The sequence below is a fragment of the Argiope bruennichi genome, chromosome 5 (assembly GCF_947563725.1).
Source record: "Argiope bruennichi chromosome 5, qqArgBrue1.1, whole genome shotgun sequence".
Classification (NCBI taxonomy): Eukaryota; Metazoa; Arthropoda; class Arachnida; order Araneae; family Araneidae; genus Argiope; species Argiope bruennichi.
In genome coordinates this window covers 134431398-134451709 of record NC_079155.1, presented here as the reverse complement: position 1 = coordinate 134451709, position 20312 = coordinate 134431398, and the positions used below count along the sequence as shown (strand labels likewise).

The 20312-nt window shown below is 34.5% G+C and overlaps 2 protein-coding genes across 2 annotated transcripts; both read left to right on the top strand.

Annotated features, from left to right (window-relative positions):
- Positions 1–490: 490 nt before the first annotated feature.
- On the top strand, positions 491–1690 carry LOC129968422 (salivary glue protein Sgs-3-like). Its single transcript, XM_056082280.1, has 2 exons — positions 491–983; positions 1305–1690. The coding sequence occupies exons 1-2, from the start codon at positions 491–493 to the stop codon at positions 1688–1690; spliced, it is 879 nt and encodes a 292-aa protein (XP_055938255.1).
- An 11571-nt stretch (positions 1691–13261) lies between these two features.
- On the top strand, positions 13262–19733 carry LOC129968421 (uncharacterized). Its single transcript, XM_056082279.1, has 5 exons — positions 13262–13373; positions 15763–16434; positions 16591–17084; positions 18106–18251; positions 19670–19733. Exons 1-5 carry the CDS (start codon positions 13262–13264, stop codon positions 19731–19733), a joined length of 1488 nt encoding a protein of 495 aa, XP_055938254.1.
- Positions 19734–20312: the final 579 nt, after the last annotated feature.

Sequence of the window (20312 nt, the reverse complement as noted above, 5' to 3'; positions counted from 1 at the left end):
CCCCTGAAACACTGCTACATTCAACATTTATTTCAAAACTTAAAAAAATACAAAAATCAAAAACATCTGCAGAAACTGAAACTACAGTGGTTTCAGCATCTCCTACATAACACCTCTCCATGCCCCTGCGACTATAATCTTCACGATTATTTAAACAGTTGATTGGACATGGAGAAGATGAGTCCTCCTACAGAACGAAACGAAATCTGCAGAAACGTCTTCAAAGATTAAAACTACGCTATATTCATCATCTATATCAGATGTTAAAACAGCACAAACTAAGGAAACTTCTTCGGTAACTGAAACTAGATTGGTTTCAGCATTTCCTACAGAAGAAGAAGAAACATGGTCCACTGCAGAACCTTCTTCAGAACCTGAAACTACTTTGCATTTAACATTTACATCGGATGTTAAAACAATACAAACAACGAAAACCTCTGCAAGAACTGAAACTGTATTGAAATCAAAATCTTCTACAGAAGATAAAGTCATGACATTTGCAGAAACATCTTCAGAACTTGAAACAACATTGCTTTCAACATCTTCTTCGGATGTTAAAACACTACAAACATCAGAACCCTCTACAGCAACTGAAACTACAGCATCTCCTCCGGAAGTTGAAACAATGAAAACTGCAGAAACTTCTTCAAAGCCTGAAACTACGCTGCATTTAACATCTACTTCAGAAGTTAAAATAGCACAAAAAGCAGAAACCGAAACTATGCTGGATTCAACATCTCCTGAAGAACATGAAATAACTTCAACTTCCCATACTTCTTCAGAGATTGAAACTACTCTGCATTCAACATTTACTGAAACTAATACTACACCAAACACAGAATCATTTGCAGAAACTAAAACTGTACTTTATTCAACATCTATTAAAGAAAATGAAATAATTTCAACTGCAGACACTTTTTTAAAGACTGAAACTACGCTGCATTCATCATCTGTTTCTAAAGAAGAAACTGCGTCACAAACAGGTACCTTTGTACCTAAAACTACGAAAGTCGATGAAAAAACGTCGACAGCTTAAAGTTTTTCAGAGATTGGTGGTACTCTGAAATCAGTATATACTTCAAGAGATGAAATAGTACCAAAAACAGAAATTCCTCGTGAAATTGAAACTATATTGCATTCAACATTTTCTGCTGAAAATGGAACAAAATCAGATGCAGAAACAACCTCAGAACGTAAAACTACGTTAAATCTAGCATTTTCTCCAGAAGATGAAGCAAAGTCTACTATAGAAACACATTCATGGCCTGAAACTACGTTGAATTCTTCATCTTATTCACAATAAGAAACAACACCTACCGTAGAAACCTCCTTTGAATCTAAAGCTACTCTAGATTCTACATCTTCTTCAGAAGATGAAATAACCGCCAAAACAGAAAATACTTCCGAGCATGAAACTGCGCTGAGTTCAGCATTTAGTTCAGAAGATGAAATAACAAAGAAAAACGAATTTTCTCCAAAAGCTCAAACTGCACTGAACGAAGAATCTTCTCCAGAAGATGAAACAACATCAACTAAAGAATGTTCTTTTGCGTCTGAAACTATATTGGATTCAACATCTAATTTAGAAAATGAAATAGCACCAAAAATAGAAACCTCTGCAGAAATTGAAAATACACTGAGCTTCCCCAGAAGATGGAACAACTTCAACAGCAGGATCTTCAGAGCTTGAAACTAGACTGAAGTCAGCTTCTTCCTTAGAAGTTGAAACAACGTTAAATAAATAAATTTCTTCAGAACCACAAACTACGATAGATTCCTAATCATTTCCATTGCATGAAACAATTCAGCTGCTGAAGCGTCTTCAGAGTATAGAGTTGCCTGGATTCAATATTTACTTCTGAAGGCAAAATAACACTAAAAACAGAAAACTCTGCAGAAATTATATCTACAAAGAAAGAGGAAATATCGCCATTTCCAGACGGTTATTCAGAGTCTGAAGCTATGCTGCATTCAATATTTACTTCAGGAGTTAGAGCGACCAAAAAACAGAAAGCTCTTAAGAAGTTGAAACTACGTCAACTTCAGAAAAATTTTCAGGGCATGAAATTACATTGAAATCAGTATTTACTTCAAAATATGAAATAACAAGAAAAACAGAAACCTCTAGAGGAACTTAAACTAGATTTAGTTCAGCTTCTACTCCAAGAGTCGAAACTACGTCAACATCAGGAACTCCTGCATAAATAGAAACTGCAATCTCTTCTACTTCTCTAGAGAAGGAAAAAGCACGAAAAGCAGAAAATTCTTCAAAAATTGGCATTAAATTAGATACAACATCTTCTCCTGATGTCCTATCAAATGCAGAAACTTCTTCAGAGCTTCAAACTACTCTCCAACTTTGCAAGAGATTGAAAGAATTGCGGACACTTTCTGAAAACCAGAAACTGCATTGGATGCAGTAGCTTCTTTAGAAAGAACAGCGCTAAATGCAGACATTTCTCCAGTAACTTGAAACTAAGTTGGATTCGCCATCTACTACTGAATATGAAACAACTTAAAATGCAAAAATTTCTTCAAAACCTAAAACTGCTGCTAATGTCAACTCTTCTCAAAATAGAAGAATACGAAATCCTGAAATGTCTTCGAAATTGATATTATACTGTATTCAGTATCTTATAATAAAAGAGAAACAACACCAAATGTTGAAACTTCTTCAGAGCCTAATACTACACCGCTTTCAGTAACTCCCTAAAGGAACAGATAACAAGTTGGGAGACTGCTACAAAAACTAAAACTATACCAGATTCTCTAAATAGTGAAACAACTGCGGATGCAGAAACATCACAAGAACCTGAAACTAAGCTGCTAAACTAAGAAACTGACTTAGTATTTTCTTTTGGGGAAGAGGAGGCAAATAGAGAAATTTCTGCTCCACCAGAAACTATGTCAGATTCAGCATCTTTCTCAAAATATGAAACAATATTAAATATAGAAAATTTCTACATGGCCTGAGACTTAACTATATTTCGCAACTTCTTCTGAAGATGAGATAACACAAAATGGAGAAACTGCTTCAATATCTGAAACTAAATTGGAAGCATCATTTTTCTTAAGAGAAAAAAATTAAAAATTCAGAAATTTCTTCAGAATCAAAATTACACTGTATTCAGTATCTAAGATAAAGGATGAATCTATAAACACTGGAAATTACATCTGATTCAACATCTTATTAAGATTATGAGACAACGGAAACGGAACCCCGAAAGAAACCGATGTTACACTGCGTTCAGTATTTTCCTCTCAAAAAGGAAGTAATGTCAACTGAAGAATCTTCTTCAGAATCTGGAGGTATATCGGATTCCGAATTTTATGCAGAGAAGAAAAAAACTTCAAATGCTTAAACTCCTTCAGAATTTAAAAATGACTCGAATTCTACATCTTTTATAGATGATGAAACAATAACAAGAACAAAAACTTCTCCGTAGCCGGAAATTACTCATAAATTATCTTATTTTCATGAAAATGAAACAACACTACATACAAAAAAATTCTCAACCTCCTAAAATTATAGTTCATAACACCTCTTCTCCAGAGTATGAAATAATAATAACTGCAACATTTTCTTCGGAACTTCAAAATTCATCATTTTCAACATCTTCTCCAGAGACTGAAGTAACAAGTAAAGAAATTGCAAGAGAACTTGAAATTACACAGAATTTAGCATCTCTTCCAGAAGTTGGAGCAAAAGTAAATGCTGGAAATTCTTCAGAGTTGAGAAACTAAGGTGGTTTTCGTATCTTCTTTAGGAAATGAAACAATTCCAAATGTAGAAATTCCTTCTGAATCAAAAATTACAACGAAATCAATTGTTTCTACATAATATAAAACAGCAAGACGTGATACTTCTGTTGAAACTGAAACTAAGGTGCTTTCCTTAATTTCTCCGGAGGATGAAACACCATCAGAGCCTGAAACTGCCACGAATTCACCATCTTCTCCAGAGGATGAAACAACAAATCCAGAAACTTCCGCAGATCCTGAAACTACTCTGGATTCTGTATCTTCTCAAAATGATAAGACAACATCAAACACAGAAAGATATCCAGAACTTGGAACTACATAGGATTCAGGCCTTCTCAAGAGGAGCAAATGACACCGGAAACTGCAACTACAGTTTTCAACCTGCAACTACATCTCCGATTTCTATTTCAAATGGCTAAGATGTCTCAGAATGAAACTGTAGTACTATAATAAATATTTAATAAAATCAGTTTGGAAAAGAAAATCCTTTAAATGAGCACTCTTTGTAATAAAAAGTAACAAAATGAAACAATGAGAGGTCAGGGAAACGGCAATATATCGAAACTGTTGTGCAATTTTACAGTAACAGTTTAAAATATAAAGTTATTTATCACAGTATTTTATTATGTATAGATTGTATTTTAATAAATAAAAAGAAATTATGTAATTTCGGAATATTTGTCTTCATTTAAAGATATTTAATAAAATCGTGGAAAATTATTTCCCAAAAAAGATTTTTAAAAAACTTTTTTAAGACTTTTTTTAAAATTTGCCAATGATTCAAATATATTATATGGATGCAACTTAGAACATCCTTTTAATTATTCATCTTCAGACGTTAATCATAAGGTCATAATATATAATCTGTGAAGAAATATTTATCATTTTTGTAAATATTTGAATAATCATCCGAAATATTATAGTTTATACATGTACATTTTCCCATGAATCACATTCCTCAGTTAGTTCACAAAACACATCTCATGGACCTTTCACTTAATAAGTTGAACCTATATAAACAGCTGAACAAACCGAACCAATATATGGAACGTACTATGGAGAAAATGATTTTTTGATATGAAAAAATGAGAAAAATTACGAGAGAACTTCGTTTGTTATTGATTTGATAGTATATAAATTGCCCCAAGTCCAGAAGATTCAATACCTATTGTCATTCATGGCAATAATTTTAATAGGAAGTTAAATATTTTGTTAGTGTAAGGCAATAACTATATGTAGAAGACAAAAATCTTGGAAAATTATGTCAATTTTAGTCACAAGCTAATTCATAAATGGGATATGATTTTTTAATAAATTCTTTAAAACTATTTTTTTTTTATTCCAAAACTAGCCATTTTTGCTTAATGTAATTAAATTTCTGTCATTTAGAAAAAGTATATTATGTATACTTTTTTTTTTACTTTCTATATGAGTAGTGTGAAGAATGTACAGTAATCATAAAAAAAAAAATTCAAATTCGAGATTTTGACGAATCTGTACATTTTACATCTGCATGAGTTCGAAAAACACATTTTTAGAAAATGTTTGTATGTATGACTGAGACAAGCATAAACGCTGAAACGCATTGAGCTAGACGGTTGAAATTTGGTATGCGGTTTTAAACCAAATTTTCAGATTTCTATCACATTTTGTGTAAATTCTGTTCAGAGGAAATCCCTGTTCGAATACAAGTACAAAACTAGATGGATAAAATTAGATGCACAGATTTAAAATCTGTAGTGCAGACATCTGCCAAATTTTGAGCGAAATCCAACTACGGTTTAACTGTCTGTTGGTCTTTACTTCCAGAAACATGCAAACCTGATCATTCGAAAACGCAATGAATTAAATATATCCATTTGGTATGGTATTTTGTGACTACAAGTGCAGTTTTATATCGTTTTTTTCCGATCGGTTGAGAAAAACATGTCTATGTCACAAATTCGATTTTTCGATACTATTAACGCCTGCCAGGGATTAATCGCCAAATAACTTGCCAAGGATGATAAGAGAGATTCAGTCAAAATGCTGAATTCACACAAAAAGTTAATATTTCGTAACTGTTGTGTATTCGAAAGCCCTCTTTATCAGAGAGCACGTGAGAAAGTTTTGGAGAGACCGCTCCCGAGGGTTTTCTTTTTAAAGGAGATATCTGATGAGTGTTCTTCGGACTGTTTCGGAGTCCAAATTAACAAGCATGAAATGTTCATATTGCGATAAAATATTGATTGTGATAAGATTGTTTCGATATGGAAGAAAGTTCTTTACTGGCAATTTATTTATCAATAAAAAATGAACATAAAAATCAAAATTTGGAATTTTCATATTTTGACTCCATTCCACTTTTAACCCGTTAACCTACAACTATGGGTATAGCCCCCGTAGTACGATGATCAAGCCAAACGTGAATATTGCGGGCATCGCCCGTGGTATGGCGGTCGCGGTTTGCAATTTGCCCCACCTCAAATAGTACAGACGTAATATATTCTTATTATCTCTTCGCACCGTAATCTGTTTCAAGTTACTCTTGGTCACATTCGCACATCGAGCTGTATTTCTCATAAGTACCGGAGGAGCATCCCCACGAGATGACTTCAAGAAAAAGATTTTGAGATAATTTTTTATTAAGGATTTTGATAATAATTCTGTTACCGAAAGTGACAGTAGTGGCGTAATACTTTCTGTTCGAAAGAAATGCATGCGGTTACTTAGTCATGATACTTCTGACGACGATCAACTACCAGGACTCTGGCTTTGGAAAGGAGTAAGAAATAGTCCAAAAATCTGGGACTATACGATGATTCTTGCCATAAAAAAAGCAGCAATACGTCAATTTGGAGAAAGTGGAAAAGAATTAGATATATTTGATATAATATTTGATGATATTCTGAAAATATTGTAATCGAAACTAACCGCTATGCAGAACAAATACAAGCGAACGCACACAGAACAACGACGATTTCCTGTAGATTCTAATAAAAATTAAAAGATATTTCGCATTGTCCATAATAATGGCCCAGGTGAAAAAACCAAGACTACAAATGAATTGGTCGAAAAGGGCTGTTATAGAAACGTCGATATTTAGAAAATCAATGCCAATAAAAATATATCTGCAAATTACGTTTATATTTCGGAATCCATATTCTGGTAGACAATAGAGATTAATTGAGAAAGATAAAACCTGTGATAAATGAACCAAAAATGTAAGGAACTATACATAATGAAAGAACACATTACTATTGATGAATCCTTCATGAAACATAAAGAGAGCATATTTTATAAGCAATTTAATCCATCAACAAGTGATACAAAACAAAAATTTAAATTCAATTCCTACTTAGGTCAACAAAGAAAACTTTTATTTTAGTTCCTTTTTATTAAATAATTATTAAAAAATTATTGATTTTCGCAAGAATTGAACTCGAATTCTTCACCTTCACGTGAAAAATACTGAAACCCTTGCATTTTACCGATTGAGCTACTGCCTCTTGGTTTCAATCTTTATTAAAACTGCTAAAACTCTATTTAAAGTATTAAAAATAAATTTAATTTAATTAATGAATTACTATTTGAAAAAACTGTATTAACATCAAGTTCAGCCACTTCAAGTTTTAAAAAATGTACTTTAACTTGAGTGGATGAATAAAAAGTATTTTATTAACGATTGAAAATTTGAACAAGATATATAAATATATAGAGGGAGAGTGCGAACTAATAGTAGAAATTGAAAAAAGGGCAAAGTTTGGTATTAAATTTTACAAATTATGCTAGTCCGATTCAGGCAGACCACAATAAAACAAATTCCGATGCTTCGGAAAGTATTGTCAAAGCACCTTCTCAGTCAGCTTTGCACACTTTGTGCACGGATGACCGGTACTCTTTCCCAGAATTGTTTATGACGTCATCGCTTGATCGTAAAACAAAGGCACAATACGTGCGAACAGAAAGAACATGCCGAAAGATTTGTGTAAAGTGAAATTAAAAAGGGAGTGAATATGCAATGAGAAGCTGCAACCGCTATGAAATGGAAAGACAAAGCGAGTGCTTATATTATAACATGACTTTTTACTAACAAATAATGGTGCCTCTTGATAGTTGAATTCTGAAATGAAATAAATTGAACTGAATATATTTCCATTTAGATTTTTTTGCTTTATTTTGAAAGCACAAAAGGAAAGGTAATTTTCCTTATGAAGCTTAAACATAAAAAAACGAGGCTTTCAACCTCGGCTAAGTGTACACACACTGATTCGGTGTGAAAGGAAAGAAAATATGTGAGAATATGTTACGAGTCTAGAATACCAAGATTGTATGACAGCATATCCTAATTGCGTCACATTCAGCCAGGGTCGGCCATTTAGGACGGGGGGGGGGGAATGCTATGCACTGGAGACCAGAGATTGAGGGGCCCTCAATATAATCAAGAACTAAAATAATATTCTAAACAATAGTAGCTCTCACACATACTAAAAGTAGACATGCTACTTTGTTTACATGTGACTATCTGAGTATTTTCGACGCCTTTAGGAAAGGACGCCCTTAATAAAAATAAAGATAATATAAAAGTAGACCATAAGATCAAATGGATGGTATTCTTGATGTTTCCCAAAAAGAACAAACTTCAGTCCTTATTAGGTATGTGAATTTTGAAGAGAAAAGATTGTAATAACCCTATAAATCCTGTTAATGATTCATAAACCTAAACCTTCAATAAACCCTATAAATGAGTCATTTATACAGATTATTGAAACAACTGATGTGGCTGGATAAAGACTAGCAAAAACTCTATTAAAAGATCAAGTAAGTTTGATTTAGATATTGTAGATTGTAGAGGACAGGCAAATGACAACAGTAAAACATGAAACGGAAACATAAAGATCACAATCTTGAATAATTACTCTAAACCCTCATTAATTTATGCGTCTTGGCTATCATACTGGTTTAATTTCTTAATTTGTGATACCGCTTTTTGCAATATATATTGTAAAATTTTTTGGGGATATTGCAACATTTATTTTGCTTATTTTCTGCATCTTCAAAAAATAGGAAAATTCTACAAAAATATTTAAGCATTTCTCTTAACCTATTATGCAACACTCATTTGAAAGCCACAATAGATTCGATAAAAGCAGTGTATACACAATTTAAACAAATTTGTAATGGCCTAGAAGAATTTATTGATGTAAGATCTGAATTGCTCAGAAATGTACAAAACTAAAAGACAATTGAATTCAATACAAAGAATGCCATTTATTTTATGTTTAATAATATGGTATTTGCAATATTTTCCAAAATCAACACTATCAATAAATTATTTCAAGCAAAAACAATTGTTCTTGACTCGGCTTCTAATTTAGTCAATAAAATTAAAACCGAAATACCAAATTTAGGAGCCAATTGTGGCACATTTTTAGACGAAGCAAAAGTACAAGCGCGTAGTGTGAATATTTCAGAGCAGTTTTATGAAAAACGAATTCGAAAAAGAAAAAGATTATTTTACGAATTAGCAGAAGATGAAGTTGTAGAAAACCTAGTATAGGAATTTAGATGTAATTTTTTTAAATATCATAATGATATTGTTGTTGCACAAATAGAAGATCGATTTAAAAGTAAAGAATTATTTCTGATTTCAAATTAATCAGTGATATAAAATTTTTAGAAAAACATGAATTAGAAAAATGTTTTAAAACTTTTGTGAAGTTTTATGACAAAGATGTAGATGAAAACCTGTTCCAGAAAATTGGTTTGCTGTGAGATCCGATTTTGAATGAAAAGGATCTAATTATAGCGCAAGGCATATTGCAATACATCCCAAATAATAATTATAATGAGTTATTTCTAAAATGTATAAATTATGTTTAAACTTTTCTTACCTTGTCAGTTACTATAGCAAGGGCTGAGCGCTCTTTCAGCAAATTAAAATTAATAAAGAATTATCTTCATTATTCAAGCATGTGTTCACCTTTCTTTTTCTTTTTTTTTTTTTTTTTAATTTAGGGCCCATATGGTTTTTTGCACCCAGGTTCCTTTTCAGAGAAGGCCGGCTCTGCGTTCAGTTGAGGCGCTGCTTACAATTAACAATTTCTGATTTATATTTCAAGATTGATTGGTATTCACTGCAATGTTGGCAGAGCGCCCTAGACCGAGTTGGCACAATCTCCAGCAATGAAAAACTGTTCAAACATGAACCAACCATTTCTATATTCTAGTTTTAGTACATAATTTGGTGACTCTAAAGTGAAATTTAATGGTACAGAAACCAGATTTAGCTATACTGCGCCAAACTTGTAGTATAACAGAAATCTAAGCATTTTTATTTTGTTATTATTATGAAAGATAAATCTTATGACGAAAAAAAATTCAATAATTAAAAAAGAGTATTTATACATGCCAAAATATCAAAATATATTTAATCAGAAAAATAAAAGATTTTCTCAAATTGGGTTAACCTTTTAGTGACAGGTGACCTCTACCCTAGACGCGCGCACGGGACAAAGGGTACACGAAAGGAATGATCCTGCAGGACGGGGATTTTACGTCTCTAAGCATAACTTTGAAACAAAACAAAAAAAAAAATCACAAAGAAAATAAAGTTTAAGCTCTAACGTCGTCTTTTTTTTCTCTGCCTTTTTAGATTATTAATTCATTCATAATTTGAGCACATTCTTCCTGCACAAATCACGCTTTCCTGCGAATAAACCGAAATTATGGCTTTTCGTAATAAAAAGAGAAGTATGCTAAATACATCAGAAAACTAAGCAAAATAAAAAAGAACCCCAAAAAGACTAGTTACGATTATCCAGCAATAAGAAACAAAGAAGAAGAAAAGCATTCGGAGGGAGATCAGAAACGCAAATCATTCTATCAAGTGAAACGTTGCACAACTCAGCTCTGTTTATTCACATTACCCCCCCCCTCCCCCGCAACAGCTGACGTGTAAAATACCAAAGGCTGAATAAGAGCAAACTGAAGGTTGGGATACTAAAACTATATTTATTTCAAAAGTAATGGACACATCTAGTGGCATTTAAAAATTATTCCAGTTTAGGATGCATATATGCATCACCATCCCATGAGTTCGATTTTTAGAAATGCACGGGTGGGACGCTCGGCTGTGGGAGACCTTCGCTAGTGATGCATGTAAGACACGCCCATCGCGAATTGGTTAAATTCAGAGGACATTAAACCATAACCTGGATTTTATACTTCGACTTCAATGGTGAACTTGCCGTGGCTCCCGTCCTCGGAAAAGGACTATCCCCTTCCTGAAAGAGACTGTTTGAAACTATGGCTTTTAGTATATTGTCATGAGCTAGGTAGATTCGTGATGAGAAGTGTGGATTAACTTTGGTGAAATTTTGCATGAAGCTAGGATTGTGGTTGGCTGAGGAGATGTGAGTGAGCAAATGGAGGGATACTATTGGTGGTGTGGGTGAATGGGTATGCTGCCGAAAGCAAACGGGAACTTTGAGATTTTTTACAGTGTGGGAGAAGTTAGTGATGACATTTATATTACTACATGGCGCCATTAGTATTGATTATTGACTTTTGATTAAACAGGTAGGAGAAACGGTTAGGTAGGTTAGCGAACGGGTTAGGATGTCATAGGAGAACGTTTTTAGGTCTTTTTATTTTTGGGTTGGGGTCGTACTTAGGGATTAGTTCTGAGCAAATTTGAGGTTCGAACTCGCAACATTAGGGTTCATAGCCGAGTAACAAAGCCACTAGATAAAAGTGTACACTCTTTTCCGGAGGTTGTCATCTGGCTTATGAAGTTACCACCACAATACTCCCCGACCAGAGTGGCGGTGGAGTTTCAACGCTCCAGTTTTAGCTAGCGACGAACGTGATTATCGCGCCAAGTGTTATGGCGGGTGACGGCGAGCGTGTGTGAGTGGTTGCTGCCGGTAGATAGAGCCACGACAGCTGAACGAAGGATGTGGTTGTTCAGAACCGTGGTCACCGATGTGCAAGCTGAGGTTCGAGCTCACAACGGGTGGGGTTTATAGCCGAGTAACAAAGCCACTAGACAAAAGTGTACACTCTTTTCCGGAGGTTGTTATCTGGAATATGAAGTTACCACCACAGTTTTATTGCTTCATTATCAATGTTATCTAAGTTATTATAGAAGTTAGTGGCTAATTTTTTGACGAATTTTTTAAGTGATGGGTAGTCGTTTGCTTTGTAAATTTCAGTATCAGAGAAAAAGTTGGGGCTTTACAAATAGTTTTAATAATTTGTCTTTGTTGCTGGTCAGTTAATTTGAAGTTACTTTTGGCAGCCGTACCCCCACACTGGGCAGGCGTATGCAAATAGGTTATGTATCAGTGATTTTCTAAAAGGCTGGGTCCCTGATTTGCTGAAGCATCTTTCTGGAGTGATTACGCTCTTTGTTTAGTTTTTTAATTTGTGGATCAAAGAAAAATTTGTTTTCTAGGATGTTGTTAGATGCGGCGATCTTGCTTTGGTTAATTAAATTGATTACGGCGGCAACTATTTGCTGTTCGGAGTTTAGACTGTTGAAATCTAGATTTTTTTTACTTATCCAGATTGTTTTTAAATAGGTTCCAGTTAGTTTTAATTTTTCCAGGGTTGGCAGGGATGGAGAAATTAATAAAAAAGTTTAGCATTACGGGATTATGATCAGAGCTTAGTTCGTTTACGGAATTAATTTCGGATTTTTAAACGAAATCTTTAGCTAACGTTAGATCAATGGTACTTGCGGAATAATAACCAAATCTTGTGGGAGAGGTGGGGCCAAAATATCAACACAGGCTCCAGTGCAGAAGGAATTTAATGAACTGCCTCTAGTAGTTTTATAGTGACAACCCCCGTTTTTGAGGTGTGCATTAAAATCGCCCGCTATTGTTTGATTGGAACTTATTTGAACTAAATTTTCAAGATCAAAGGTAAATAATGATGGGCCAGAACCAGGGTGAATGTAAATTGAAGTGAGAGTGATAGGATCTTTATTTTTAAAATGAATTACAACTACGACGCGATTGGGAAGGGGGGGGGTTGGTTCGTAACGGGGAATTGTTCGGTGTTGTGAAATGATTGTATGGTGGCGCCCCCAAAGTGAAGCGAAAATAATTCTGTAACGCGAGAGTGGCTGTAGAGAGAGAGAGTGTGTGTGGAAAGCACGCGAATAAAATGGAGTTGTTCTAAAATCTCTGCCATCTGATTTGTGTTGTGAATTACACTAAATGTGTGCGTAGAACTGGCGAATTAACAAGGTCCGTCGAGTCAGAGGTGGCTGGGACCGAAGAACAAAAATTTTGAAAATAGTGCATCGAAAATTAATTGAAAACGAAAGCGATTGTCTTATGTTGTTCAGAGTTCAAGTTTGGGTTTCACGGAGATTCAGTTGTTATTGTTACTTGGTGAGAGGTTAGTTATTCAAATTTTATGATATTGATATTGTTATATCTAGTATTTTAAGACGTAATTAATTTGTGTTTTATTAATTTCATTTGTGATTGAGTTAATTTTTGTGAAAATGAGTATTACTAAGTTTAAAAAAGAGGAGTTAAAGGCTATTGCCGAGGAGTTAAAATTACCTATACCTGATAATGCTAAAGTTCTAGATTTAAGAGAGTTAATACAGGAGAGTAAGATTTATAAAACAGATCAAGAATCGTATCAAACTATTGTTGACTGTGTACTTGAGGAAATAAACTAGAGAAAAGATAAACTTGAGCGGGAAAAATTAGAAAACGAAAATCGACTAGAATTTGAGAGAATTAAACTGTCCCAGTTAGAAGGGGAATTAGAAATTGCAAAATTGCGTGAACAATCTCGAGAGAGTGAGCCATCACAAAATGACATTAAAACAATCGGAACAGAATGTAATGTAGAGAGTTTGATTAAGAGTATTAAAACTCTAACTATTCCGATTCCTCAGAGAACCGAGTCATTTAATTTATTTTTTCAGTCGATTGAGAAGGCATTTAAAACCAAAGATGTTCCCGAGAAATTAAAACCCGAAATTCTTTTAAATATCCTTGGAGAGAAAGCGTGTAATTTAATGGTTTATCTTCGAGAAGAAGATTTGAGTAATTATGATAAACTTAAAGCCATAGTGTTAAAGGAGTTTCAACCAACACCCCAAGAATGTCTAAATCACTTTAAAAAGGCGCAAAGGTTACCCAATGAAAGTTATGTGCAGTTCGCATCTAGATTGAGTGCAACCTTTGAATACTATTGTCAGTTACGGGAGGTAAAAGACTTAAAATCAATTTGTGAATTAATAGTGTCAGATAAAATAATCGAGACGTTGGATAGAGAATTAACTACTCATATTGGCGTAAAACAAGGAGAGACGTGGTTTAAACCACATGAGTTAGGCCGAGAATGCGATATTTTCATATCGTCGAAGGGAAAAATTAAAGGGGAACAAAGTTTAATACCTAATTATAAATCTAAATATGAACCGCGGCGTTATGATGTCAGTAATCAAAATAATAGTCGTGGGTCCAAAAATATTTCAAGTGTTTATCTGTCTTCCGTTAAAAATGCGAAATGCATTGTAAATAGTTGTAAAACAAAGGAATCCCACCCGCTGTATTTGTGTCCTGTGTTCAAATCTCTTAGCGTTTACGAAAGAATAGATGTGAAAACTAATTGCTTATGTTATAAATGTTTTTCCTCAAATTGTTTCGTTAAGAAGCCGTGTAGAGCTAAAAATTGTTTTTGTGGGAAACCGCACAATAGATTAATTCATTATCCCAAAAGAGATAACTCTTCCGCCCAGACACAGACAGCAACAGGAGCCAATGATTCGACGCCGTTGAATCCAAATGCACATGCTTACGTCAGTCATAGTCATGGAGGGTCAGCAAATATTGCCTTCCCCCAAATTGAGAGCGAGAGAAATGCATCAGTAGTGGCTACGAGTTTTTTGCAAAACAAAACAAAAACAGTTTTATTGAGTACAGTGCGATGCTTAATACGAGACAGATACGGCGCGAGACATGAAGTGAGGTGCCTCCTAGACGGAGGAAGCGAGTCAAATTTTATAACGAAGGATTGTGCGGATAGATAGCAATTGAGGAATGAGAAAATTAATTTACTTGTATCTTGTTTAAATGCTTCATCAATGACGGTTAATGGGTGTGTTATGGCAACCATAAATAATCTTGATATGAGTTTTAAAAAAGAGCTTAATTTGCTAGTTGTCAAAAAATAACCGATTTAATTCCGTCAAGAATGATTAATGTTTAAATTGATTTTCCTAACAATATTGAGCTGGCAGACTACAAATTTAATATTCCTGGAAAAATTGATGTTTTACTAGGCGCGGAAATATTTTATGAATTGCTTAGGCCAGGTCAAATTTATACAGGAGATTCTAGACTACTTTTGCAAAATACAGTGTTCGGATATGTCGCTAGCGGAAGTGTAGATGAGAAGGTGAATAACAAAATTCACTGTGGTTTAATTCGAGATAGTGATTAAAATACAACATTAGAGACCTTTTGGGAGTTAGAATCAATAGATGTCAAGGACGAGGGTATTACTAGTGAGGGGGACATGAATTTAGAATTGTTTAAGGAAAATATATGTTTTAAAAATGGTAGGTATGAGGTGGGACTCCAGTGGAAAAGAGATAGTAAGGAGTTGAGCGATAATTTTGATTTAGCAAAAAGACGACTCAGCAGTCTTATGAGAAAAATGCAAAAGGATAAGGTGTATTCTGAGTATTGTAAAGTATTAAAGGGTTACCTAGATGAGGGGATAATTGAGAGGGTAACAAATCCGTTTGCTTCAACAAATAACCCAGTGTTTTATCTTCCTCACCAAGTGATAATAAAGAATGAATCTCTAACAACAAAATTACGAATAGTTTTTGATGCTAGTGCACATGAAATAGGACAATTATCGCTGAACGATTGTTTACATCAAGGAGTTAATTTAAATCCAAACATTTTTGATTTGTTGATATCCTTTCGCTTGAACAAAATATCCATTTTAGCTGATATGGAAAAAGCCTTTCTCCAGATGCAAGAAATCTAAAAGATAAAGACGCAGTTAGGTTTCTTGTGGCTAACAGTGAAAACGATGTTCAAGTGTATAGATTCAATCGAGTTCCTTTTGGTGTGAACTCGTCTCCATTTCTATTGGCCGCAACTATAAAAACCCATATTGAGAAATATAAGGAACAATATCCTGTTACTGGGCGGGCACTCGATAGTTGTTTTTACGTGGACGATCTCGTCTCTGGTGAAGACGACGTATCATCAGCATTTGACTTGTCAAACACAGCAGCAAAAATCATGGATGATGCAGGGATGAATTTGCGGAAGTGGATTTCAAATGACTGTGATTTAATGAAACAATGGCAGACAGAACATTTCGACCATTTAAATATTAACGATTTCGTGAACCAACCACATCGTGTTTTGGGACTTTCGTGGAGTCCTCAAAATGACTATGTTAGTCTTAATTTAAAAGGTCTATTGGACTTAATTCTGAAAAGGAAAAATACTAAACGATTCTTGTTGATGGCCGCAGGCAGAATATTTGATCCAATGGGATTTGTATCCCCCTTCACTATAAGATTTAAAATCTTATTTCAAGAAATCTGGCAAAGTAAAACAGACTGGGACGAAGAGTTACTGCTAGATGTTAATGAGAAGTTTGAACAGTGGTGTTCAGAAGTGTCTTTCTTAGGTAAACTTTAGATTCCTAGATATGTCCTTGAGTGTGATAGTGAGAATCCCCCAGAGTGTGAAATACACACATTTTCCGATTCTAGCATTAAAGCGTATGGAGCTGTCTCATATTTAAGACTGAAAACTCCTAACAAAATTTGTGTGTATCTTTTAGCTTCAAAATGCCGTGTGGCTCCTCTAAAGCCATTATCCCTTCCACGTTTGGAATTAATGGGTGCGTTACTTGCTGCGAGATTGGCAAAAGAAGTATCAAGAGTCCTCAGTGAGAAAATACCAGCAACCAACCACTTTTGGACAGATTCCACTATAGCCTTGAGTTGGATTCAAGGTTCCAGCAGCAGATGGAAAGTCTTTGTCGCCAACCGTATGAAGGAAATACAATCCTTTACAAACAAAGACACGTGGCACCATTGTCCTGGAAAGGACAATCCATCTGATCTTCTTACGAGAGGCATCAGCGCCGACTCATTGTTGAACTGTGAGAAGTGGTGGAATGGACCAAGTTTCCTACATGAAGAAAACATTGTCCCTAAAAATGATGACGTGATACTTAGTGATGACAGTGTGTGTCAGGAAGAACTAAAATCGTCTGAGAGAAAAACTTTGGCTGTGACTTTGGACAATAGTTTTTTGAACAAAATTCTTTCTGTATCTAATAATTTCCAAAAAATTTTATGTGTTCTTAGTTATATTTACAGGTTCATCGATAATTGTAAGCAACCATTTAACAAACAAATTGGACCATTGAAGATATCCGAAGTCCAACGAGCGGAAACTACGCTTGTGAAGTAGGTGCAACAGGTAGAATTTGAATCAGAATTAAAGGACTTGTCCACTAAGGGTATGGTTAGCCCTCAAAGTAAGATAAAAAATCTCTCTCCATTTCTAGACTCTGAAAAGGTACTAAGAGTAGGAGGTAGACTTTGCATATAATAATTTAAATTATGACAAAAAACACCAAATAATTCTTCCTAAGAATCACAAGTTAACTAATTTGATTCTTGAATTGACTCACAAGAGACAATTGCATGTAGGTCCACAAACTTTATTGTCTATTGTTAGACAGAGATTCTGGCCCTTAAATGGTCGTAATATGTGCAGGAAATTAGTTAATAACTGTACAATTTGTTTTAAAGCAAAACCCGTTACTTGTTCACAAATTATGGGTCAATTGCCAACCGAGAGAATTTCTCAAAATTTTCCTTTTAACAAAGTGGGAGTAGATTTCTGTGGGCATTTATGGATTAAATATCCTAATCAGAGAAAAGGTGTTTTCAATAACGTTTACGTGTGTGTTTTCGTGTGCATGGTCACAAAAGTATGTCACCTTGAATTAGTTTCAGATCTAACTAGCGAAGCCTTCATTGCGGCTTTAAAACGATTTTTTAGTAGAAGAGGAAAATCTGAACGTATATTTTCAGACAATGCTTCCAACTTTGTAGGCACACAATTAGAGTTAAAAAGACTGAGAAAAATTCTGAGTAATAGTAACAATAATATGAGTAAATTTTTGTGTGATGAACGTGTTGAGTGGAGTTTCATTCCACCAAGAGCACCAAATCATGGAGGTCTCTGGGAGGCTGGAGTCAAGGCCGTCAAATATCATATAAAGAGAATTATGCGTAGTTTAAAATTCACTTATGAAGAATTTTTAACGATTCTTAATCAGATTGAGGGAATTCTCAACTCACGTCCCCTCTACCCTTTATCATGTGACCCTAACGATTTTGATGTTTTGACTCCTGGTCATTTCCTTGTTGGTCGTCCGATTTCAGCAATTGTTGAACAGAGTTTAACAGAACTGCCTGATAACAGGTTAAAGGAATGGCAAAAACTAACAAAAATTGTACAACAGATTTGGAAACGTTGGTCAAATAACTACCTAAGTACACTTCAAAATCGAAATAAATGGATTTTTGAGAAAAATAATGTAAAAATAAATGATATGTTAATTTTGAAAGAAGAAAATTTGTCTGTGTGTAACTGGCCTCTTGGTCGAATTCTTGAAGTGTATTATGGTAAAGATAATAAAATCAGAGTAGTGTTAGTGAAAACTAAAAATGGAGTTTTTAAACGTCCTATTACTAAAATTTGTATTTTACTCATCCCAAATGAGTAATTTGTGCGAAAATTTCTCTTTGTGTTATGATTACTGGTTGTTTTTGAATATTATACTTGTTACCTTTTCTGTGAATTCAACTGTGTATATTTGATAAATTGAGTATTTCTTGTTTTTGCAATGATGTATACTGTTTATTGTATTAAGTGGTATGTGTTCATTTGTACTGTTGTTGTTTACTTTTAAGTTTTTGAATGTATCATTCAACCCGGGGGTGGATGTTCGGTGTTGTGAAATGATTGTATGGTGGCGCCCCAAAGTGAAGCGAAAATAATTCTGTAACGCGAGAGTGGCTGTAGAGAGAGAGAGTGGAAAGCACGCGAATAAAATGGAGTTGTTCTAAAGTCTCTGCTATCTGATTTGTGTTGTGAATTACATTAAATGTGTGCGTAGAACTGGCGAATTAACAGGAATGTTATTTTCGATTAGAATTGCTGTGCCCCCTGCTGCGTTGGTTACGATTAGCAATCGTTCGATAACAGCAGGTGATGTTGGAGTTACACTTACTCATAAAACTGTCTGAATTCGTCAGTTTTATTGTTAATCCCGCTTGCGTTCCAGTGTATGATGCTGAGTCAATTTAAATTGAATCAGCTGACCTTTATGTTACTGGCAAGGCTGTCAAAGGTCATTATTAAGTGTTGGAGCTTATCTTCAACTGTTTTGGTAAATTTTAATTTCTTGAGAGCATTAAATAAAGTTGGATAAGTTATGAGGAATTTTTTCATTTCTTGGGTGTCTTCAGCCATGGCTCTTATAAAGTTAGCACCAAGAGAATCCATTAAATTTATACTAAGGGATTACCTGAAGTGTTTATGTTATCATTGTCTCGTGGCTTCCTCTGTTGAGTTTTATTGGAGTTAAAGAATTCCGCGTAAGTTTTATTTTTCTGAATTAAGTCCTGCTCAGTATTAAGTGTTCTCTTGTTCTGGTTAAAATAGTTATCCCTATGGGTAGAGTTGTTGACGAGCTTGAGGAAGGCTTCACAGCCCCTATAAGAAGCAACATGTCCTTTTTTTGTTGCAGTTAATACAATGAGGTTCAAGAATTTTATCTTTAATGGTTTGTAAGATGCTCTTTATTACATTGTAAGCATCGCGTCTTCATTTCGCAGCAATCTGTGGTATGGTGAAACAAATTGCATTTCTAGCACTGTTGAATTATTTTTCTGCCTCTGAATGGCTCCCCTGTTACTTTGAGGTAGTTAATATGATCTACATGAAATATTTTTTGGGCTTCACTTAAGTTCTATGGGGAAGAAGGGGGACGGTCTTCTGGCTCTCATATGGGTAAATTGAGTGACTTTATTAACCGGTAGATGGTGCTCTAAAGTTAGATGTTCTTCCAGTTCCTCAGTACTGTGCTCGTGAGGTAAACCTTTGATGACAACCTTGAGAGGTTCTCTCATCTCTAAGTTTGGTAATATAAAGATCATATCCTTGCGTTTTACAGAAATTTGGAATTTTTCCATGGTGTTCTCCATTGCTGGGAAAAGTTTTACTTAAACACTTGCAAATTTATTATCAGTAGGTCCGCAGACGTTTCGAATTTGAGTGAGTATTTCAACATACTCCGGGCTATATTTTAGCATTAATGTGGTAATTTTTTCGGGGGAGTAGCCGGAATAGCTAGATTTTATATTTCCAGTGTATCATTAATATGTACAAATTGCATTATACCGCCCTCTATTGACTACATTTCGAAGCTTTCTTTCATTTCGCGAATCGGTATCAAGATTTAGCGAACTGATCAATATC